The sequence below is a fragment of the Nicotiana tabacum genome, chromosome 3 (genome assembly GCF_000715075.1).
Source record: "Nicotiana tabacum cultivar K326 chromosome 3, ASM71507v2, whole genome shotgun sequence".
NCBI classification, from domain to species: domain Eukaryota; kingdom Viridiplantae; phylum Streptophyta; class Magnoliopsida; order Solanales; family Solanaceae; genus Nicotiana; species Nicotiana tabacum.
In genome coordinates, this window is record NC_134082.1 from 185468336 (window position 1) to 185476747 (window position 8412).

The 8412-nt window shown below is 35.3% G+C and overlaps 1 protein-coding gene across 1 annotated transcript; it reads left to right on the plus strand.

The window, feature by feature from the left end:
- Positions 1-1084: 1084 nt before the first annotated feature.
- Positions 1085-3057, plus strand: LOC107769309 (uncharacterized protein At4g19900-like). The gene has a single exon (XM_016588517.2). It carries the CDS (start codon positions 1420-1422, stop codon positions 2809-2811), a length of 1392 nt encoding a protein of 463 aa, XP_016444003.1. The 5' UTR covers positions 1085-1419; the 3' UTR covers positions 2812-3057.
- Positions 3058-8412: the final 5355 nt, after the last annotated feature.

An 8412-nucleotide genomic window follows, 5' to 3' on the forward strand; every position in this document is an offset into this window, starting at 1 on the left:
TCGTGCGATAACTTGTTAAGCGTCAAATAAAAATCTACTTTGACACGAGAGATCTTCCTTGATCTTTGTAGTATGTGATTGTCTAACTCACAAAAAAAAAAAATTACTGTACTTCTTAAACCACATTGTAGGTAGTTATAATAGCCCAATCAGGTTTAATACCATAATCACTTTGGCGGGAAAAGTCAAAACAGTAAATTGCGCTTGCTTTGACCATAAGAGTAAAGTAAATTAACTTTGTCAGATATTCATTGGAAATATGCAGTCCCCAATAGCTGAAAAGAAAACCAAAAGTAATTGCTCCTTCTATTTAAGTATTATAAGCGAAGGAGCCAATGCAATATACTCACTCCGTCTCGTATCATTGTTTCTTTTTTGCACGCTCCCTTAAGATATAATATTAATTAAAAAAGTAATTGGACAATTCTATCTTTATTTATGTCATAAGATATAATCTCTCTTTATTGAATATTTATTCTATTTATGTGTTATCTCCATCTTTAAAAATAATTATTACTAAGAGTAAAAAAAATATTTAATTATATTTTGAACTTTTAAAATGATTAATAATTTGAGATAACTATTTATAGTAACCACGACTGTTAATATGAGACGAAGGGAGTAGTTATTCTTCATAAGGGAGAAATTCAAAAATAGCCAGATTTACAAGCGGTCATTCAAAAATAGCCACAGTTTCAAAAGTAATCGAAATTTAGCCACTTTTCATGTAAAGATAAATCTGAACGAAAACACTGTTCAAAATCCGGAAAAATACTCCAGTATAATATACTAATCCAGCATAATATACTAGAGTTTGGAGCACCGGTGCTCCAGTCTCCAGTATATTATACTGGAGCCAGCAAGGTATACCGATCTAATATAATATGCTGGAAGTTCATACACAAGTGCACCGAACTCTAATATATTATGCTGGACCGATCTCTATTGCAACAAAATAATATTTATTTTTTAATAACTTAATAAATACTGACTATTTTGAATGGTCAATCCGAAAAATGGCTAAACCGTGCTATTTTGTCAAAAAAGGATTAGCAGAGGGGGAAACCAACTGCCAAGCCTAAGAACCCAATCAACCAACTCTACTACACTTAGTTCTCATTCTCTCCTTCTCCTTCACTTCACAAAAGTACAAAACAGGCTCAGAACCCAAGAACTTTTCATCCCATAAAATCTTCTTTTGTCTCTAAAATCTTCCAAAAAGCACACTACACAACACAACACAGCGCAACACCCACTAGAAAACCATCTTTCAATTTTCCTGCACTTTTTTTTGCCGCCTCCACTGAAAAAATGCTCTTCAACTTGCTGAACTCTCACCTTCATCTCTTTCTCACAACTAAAAAATACTTCAGACATCAGCTATGAAAAAGGAGACATTTTTATGTCCAAGAAAAGACAATGGACACTGTAATTAATAGTACTAAGAGAACTACCAATTCTAGTTTGTTTCATTTTTTTCACCATTGCTGTAATTTCCAGTTGACTAAAAGGTCCTTATATGCAGTTGTTTCTTTTTTTCTGCTTTTTCTCTTAGCTTACAACAGTTCCACTGTGTTCTATATTCAAGTTCCAGTCCCGGCCAACTCCTCGCCGGAGATTTCTAGCTTTTTAACTGAAAATGTCGCCAGAAAATCAAGAAAGTTGGTTTCTTTATCTTCTTCAACTAAACTCTCATCTTCTGTGATATATGCAGTAAAAGAAGAAACCCCACTTCAAAAAACAAACACCCAGTTGACCATTTCCCGCAAAAATCCGAACTTTGTGAGTTTTACATACAATTCAATGGCTTATTATCCTAGAAGAAGTCGGAAAAAGAAGTCTTTGGTGAAAGTTCTTGGTTCAGGGGCAAGAATTAATGAGTTCTCAATGAGAATAAAAGAGTTTTTTGGAGCTAAATCATCCAATACTTCATGTAAGTACAGGTTTTTTATGACTTGGATTTCTTCAATTGAATCTTTTGGTGAAAGGGAACAGTTTGCTGTTGAGAGTTTATTCAAAGCACATCCAAATGGCTGTTTGGTAATTATGTCCAATTCAATGGATTCACCAAAAGGAATGCAAATTTTAAAGGCTTTCTTTGAGAAAGAATTAAGGGTAACTGCAATTTCACCTGATTATTATTATTTGTTTAAAAATACATTGGCTCAAGCCTGGGTTGATAGCTTAATGAAGGGTAATATAGATCCAGGGGAAGTTTCTATAGGTCAAAACCTCTCAAATTTGCTTAGACTTGGTTTATTGTACAAGTTTGGTGGGATTTATTTGGATACTGATGTTATAGTGTTGAGAAGTTTTGGGAAGCTAAGAAATGTAATTGGGGCTCAAACTATTGATGTTGAAACAAGAAATTGGAGCAGGTTAAATAATGCTGTAATGATTTTTGATAAGGGGCATCCTTTGTTGTACAAGTTCATTGAAGAATTTGCACTTACATTTGATGGGAATAAATGGGGTCATAATGGTCCTTACTTAGTTTCAAGGGTAGTGTCAAGGGTAAGTGGAAGGGATGGATACAATTTCACAGTTTTGCCTCCGATGGCTTTTTATCCAGTTGATTGGAGTAGGATTGGTAGTCTCTTTCTTGGGCCGAGGAATGAGACTCATTCGAAATGGTTGCTCTCTAAACTCCGGAAGATTCAGAGCCAAAGTTTGGCTGTGCATCTTTGGAACAAGCAGAGTAGAGGGCTTAAGGTTGAAGAAGGAAGCATAATCCAACATATAATGTCAGATTGTTGTGTTTTCTGCAATTCTTACTCCACAAAGTTGCAAGTATACACCACGAACAATTAGTTATCGACTTGTTTTTTCTTCATTAATTATTATAGGATTATGGACCACCTCAGTTCATTCCATAGGTTGTGTTTCAGAAAATTAGGTGGTACAGAAATAATGCAGGATCCATGTATTCTACTTGATTGTCTATGTGATTAGCAAATTATACATGATAGAAAAGCAAAATTATTTCTATGTTCCCAGCGACTGAAGTTCTATTGGCACACCATTTTAATTGGATAAATATCTTGATTCTTTGTTTGACTTTGGCAAATACTTCAGTTGTCCATAATATCTAAGGTACAAAAGCAGTTGGAAGCGAAGGTGAGAGGGCGGCTGTAAAATGGTGAATATTCAGGACCACTATATGTGTTGTAAGGCTGTTCACCTATACACTGATCAAACCTCTGAGCTACTACTGATTAGCTCTTGTCCTTACTTTTAATTTTGGTCCAGAATTTGTTAGCATTGTTGTTCATGAAATTATGCTGGCTCTATGGAAGCAAGTGAAACTTTTCCCTCTAAATCTGTGTAGGAGACAAAGGTGCTACCTGTCTGAGAATAGGTCAGACAGCAAGTTTCTTCTGAAACTACACTACTAACTAATAAAGTAATGCTTAATTTTATCTGGTTAGTTCCATGTGAATGTAGTTGTGCAGAAAGGTCATGGAGATCTTGTGAACCAACCACCTTCAGCGTATATATCTCCTTAGTTGGTGCAGATTATGTTGTTGATCAGAAGCAGATTACTATGGAGAACATTTGGAAATTTTCTTTCATCTCTCCTCCTATCTGTTAAAATCAATTTAAGTAAAGTGACCACCAAACATATAGAATCAGCAGTTCCTAACTTTCTTGATGCTTCTTTTTCTCCTTGACCAGGACTAGTCTGTCTGACAGTTACTAATTGATGGCTTCTTGACACTGATTATTGAGCTTTCACTGCCTACATTACTTTATTAAAACTGAATTTGTATCCTGTAGTGATCTTCATATTAATCCGCTCAAGACTACAATAATGTCATTAAACTGAGTTTTCCTGAAGAGGCCAGAGGAGACTATGTTTTGTGGTCGCATGGTACTAGGATGTGAGGTTCTCCGTATCCCATATTCTCTGCTTTGCAAAAAAAAAAAAAAATGTAGATGGCGATCGAACTATATTTAATCTGGCGATCAACTGCTAAATAAGTTTTTTTAAAATTGCTCAATTTGGGATTGCAAGCAGTGTTAGAGTACAATGCTAAGTGTTAGTAAACTATATTTAATCTCGTTTCGTCTTTTTATCTGTTTTTTACTCACCTCTCCAATTGCATTGCTGATCAAAATTGGAGTATTTGGTGTTACAAAGTCTATAATTTACCCAACTTGCAGGTAAGGGTATATTATGGGCCGGGCCTAGCCCGGGATCGACCCGGGCAAACAGGCCAAATGGGCCGGTCTCTAGTGGTGCAAAAGCCCATAGCGGGCTGGTCCTGACCAAATAGCCCGTGAGCCCGGGACCGGCAGGCGGCCCTAGGCCGGTTCAACCGGGCCAAACGGGCCCCAACGGCTATTTTTTTTTTAAAAGGGCCAACGGTCAGATTTTTAAAATCTAGTCGTTGGCCTTCAATTTTCAGTCGTTTGGAACTTTAAAAAATAGCCATTTGGTCCCCAAAATTTGTTTTAACCCCAAACTTTTTATAATTACACTTTTTCCCTATTCTCAACTATAAATACCCCCTCATTCTTTCATTTTTACTCACAAATTCATCAATCTCTCTCTAATTTTCTTCTATAATTGCTTACTTTATTATTGCAATTTCGTGAAAAACTGTGAAGTTGGTGAATTGAAGTATTCAAGTATTCAACGATATTCAATTTTCAAGAAGTTGTTCATCAATTCCGTAAACTCATTCCAACTTTTAAGTTTTAATATTATAGTTTTGTTTGTTTTATTTAGTATAATTATAATTAATATGGACTTTTCTTTGAAAAAAATATTTGGTGGTAAGAGTAAGGGAAAATCTAAAATTGGTGAATCTAGTTGCCAAGCTACTACTCTTCCCCCGGCTCCCCGACCCAGACCTGTTACCCGTCTTCCTCCACCTATTATTCTTGATAGTGATAAACCTTGTTTTCAATTTTCTGATAGTCAATTTTGCCATGATGTTGCACCAGGTCAACAATTAAATGAAGAAGTCATGAATGCTCTTTATCCTAATCAAACTATCTTTGAAAATGATGAGGAAAATGATGATTTAGATGAAACGCAACCAGATTTAGATAATACACCTACTAGTCCTGTTAATAACCCAACTGATGCCCCGCCTGACCCTCCTGTAGTAACCCCTACTTTTAATAGAAAACCTTCTAAACGGCCCGAAACATCTCTTGTTTGGCACTTTTTTACTCAACTAAGAGAACAAAATAAGGCTAAGTGTAAAACTTGTGGGTCTTTGATGGCTATAAATATACTGGAGACCGTAGCGGTACGGGTAGTTTGACTAGACACATATTGAAACACCCTATAGATAAAGCTAGATATTTACAAATGAAAGCTGCGCAAGAGGGGACAAGTGTAGATACTACGGTTAACCCTAGTACAGGTTCAAATCTAGTTCAACCGGGAATTAACACTATTACCGGTGACATTTTATATTATGATCCAAATAAAGATCGTGAAGAATTGGCAAAAATGGTTACTGTTATGTGCTTACCCTATAGTTTTCCTTCTAACCCTCATTTTGTGCATTATATTAGAAGAGTTTTTAATCCTACTTATAAAGGATGGCCTCGCGCAACCGTAAAGAGTGATATTTATAAATATAAACATGAATATGAACAATATTTGCGCTATTTATTTACTCATATAGATTGTCGCATTGCTATTACTACTGATATTGGTAGAAGTGGTAATGACTGTGATTATCTAACTGTTACAAGTCATTGGATAGATGAGGAGTGGATAATGCAAAAGCGCATTATTGCTTATAGAATAATTAATTCACGCCACACATGAAAGTTTATTGCTAACACAGTTGCAGATATTTGTAGATATTTTTGTATTAGAGATAAAATAATGTCGATTTCAATGGATAATGCTTCTAGTAACACTAATGCTATAGGCTTGCTTACAACTACACTAAATCCTGCATTTAGTAATATTTTTCATGTTAGATGTATTTGTCATATTTACCATTTAATCATCGTTGATGGTATGAAAGTTTTAAATGTAGAAACTGAAAAGGTTAAAATGGCTCTTAATTGACTTTTTTATTCAAACCGTAGAAGTAGACTTAAAGATTATTTTAAAAAATATGATGAATTTGGCCTTAGAGAAAGAAAGATTCCTAAACCTTATCCGACTAGATGGAATTACATGTATGAAAGTTTAGTTGTTGCATATGAATATAGAAACACAATAAGCGCAACATATAATGCTCGTGTAGGTGATGATGATAATGATGAGCACCTTACAAATTAAGATTGGACTAATGTTAAAATGTTTGTAGACTTTTTAGAACAATTTCATGTTGCTACAAATGAATTATCTGGGCAATATTATCCTACTATTTCTAACTGTTTAGTTTATATTGCAGCACTTGCAGATTTATTTACTCAATTTTCAGAGGGTGGGGTAATTTATGAACAAGTTATTAATTCTATGAAAGCTAAGTTTAATTTTTTTTCCCTATCCCCCCTATTTTTGATGTTGCTGCAGTGTTCCTACAATGAAATTAGGAGGTCCTCAGTTTTGGTACTCAAAAATTTATAACGTTTTATCACTTTCAGCTGAGGAATTTGCTACACTTGGAGATGCAAAAATCTCAATTAAAATAAATGCTCAAACAATTTATAATGCTTATCAACTTGCCTTAGATCATGCTAGACCAAATGTTCCAACTCCTACTTCGTCTAGTTCGCAATTATCTAAAGGAACTGCGGGCTTAAAAACCCTTGGTTCTTGGACGGAGTTCCGGGGTTCTCAAGGTGATAATATTGGTGATAGTTCACAACTAAATGAGCTTCAAGTTTATTTATCGCAGGGACTTGAATCAGAGAATCCCGACGGCTCCTTCGATGTTTTTGGAATGGTGGAAGGACAAACAAAAACACTATCCGGTTCTTTCAAGGATGACTCGAGATATTTTAAGTGTTCAAGTTTCAACAGTGGCATTGGAGAGCACTTTCAGTCAAGCGAGACTTCAAATCGGTGATCATAGAGCGTCTATAAGGGAGAGCTTGGAAAAATCAGTACTCTTCAGAGATTGGATCCATCCGGAAAGAAGAAATTTTGGACTTGCAGAATCACAACCGGAGATAGACGAAGCTTATGAAGAAATGCTAGCGGAACTTGCGCAGGATGTTGCTTCACCCGGAAGTGGTGATGAACAAGCTTCTTTTCCACCACCACCAACGGAAATTCCTCCGGACCTTGAAGAATTTATGAGATTTGTTAGAGATAATACATAGACTAATATGTAACTTGTATCTTCCTTAATTCTTTTTCCTTTTAATGGTGGTATTAGTACCTTGTTGTGCTCATTCCATTGGGGGGAGGAAGACTAAGAAAGATATTGCCATTTTTTGTTAATGTCGTAATAATAAAAATTATAAGACATTCCCTTGAATATTTCTTTGCAATTTATTTTGTGTTTAAATTTGATATAGTATATATATTATATATCTAATACATATAAACTCTCTCTTGTAAAGACTTTTAGCTTCTTAGCTTCTTCATTTTGTAAATCAGTTGAAGTAAATAAAGTTTCGAAATTCAGTTCACCATCCTCAGGGCCTTGCATCCTGGCCTTAAAGGTATTTGTTTATTTTAATTTTATAAATACTATATATATCAATTTATACTAGTATATACATATATAGTTTACAAGAAATTGCCTTAGATAAAAAAATTAAAAAAAATAGCCCGGAACCAAAAAGCCCGTTTAGGCATGCGGACCTGGCCCATTTAGCCCGATACCATGTGGGTTTAGGATCGCAATGGCCGGTTCCACTCATTTGGCCCGGGACTGCCTCAGCCTGGCACGCCTGAGCCCAGGCCCGTTTGGCCCATTTAGGCCCGGACCCGGTAGGAGTATTAATGTTTTAGCTGGTGAAACTTTGATGATCAGTCCTTTTCTTTTTATTAGTGCATGTGGTCCTTTAAGTGCTTTCATTTTCAGGTCTATCTGTTCGGTGTATCCCCAACTAAATAATTACAGAATGCTCAAAATAATTGCTACTATTATTCTTTAAAGACCTTAGAAGAGGATGAGTATTTTAGATGGAAAAAGGCGGTACATTTAATTCCTTCACCATTCAGGACTGACCAAAACTTTGACTTTGCTATTTAGCATTTATTCACTCTTGTTCATCTTCCAGTTAACCATTAAATGACAGAAAATTCAGATTTCTGCGCGTTTTGTTAAAGAAAAAAATTCAAGAAAAAACAGAAGGATGAAAGGAAGATAAGGCAAAGGGAAAATATGGTTAAACCATTGACCATTTTTCTTGAGAAAAATGCATGGGTAACATTAATCCCTATAGGTAAACACAGAGATACAAGGTAATGTAATCCACTGTAACTCACAATAATGCTAAGAAAAAAGAAGAAGAAGAAGAAGAAGAAAACAGTGGTTC

What these genes read in the sequence shown, in the direction of transcription:
- LOC107769309 (XM_016588517.2), top strand. Translation starts at nt 1,420, where the DNA reads ATGGACACTGTAATTAATAGTACTAAGAGAACTACCAATTCTAGTTTG.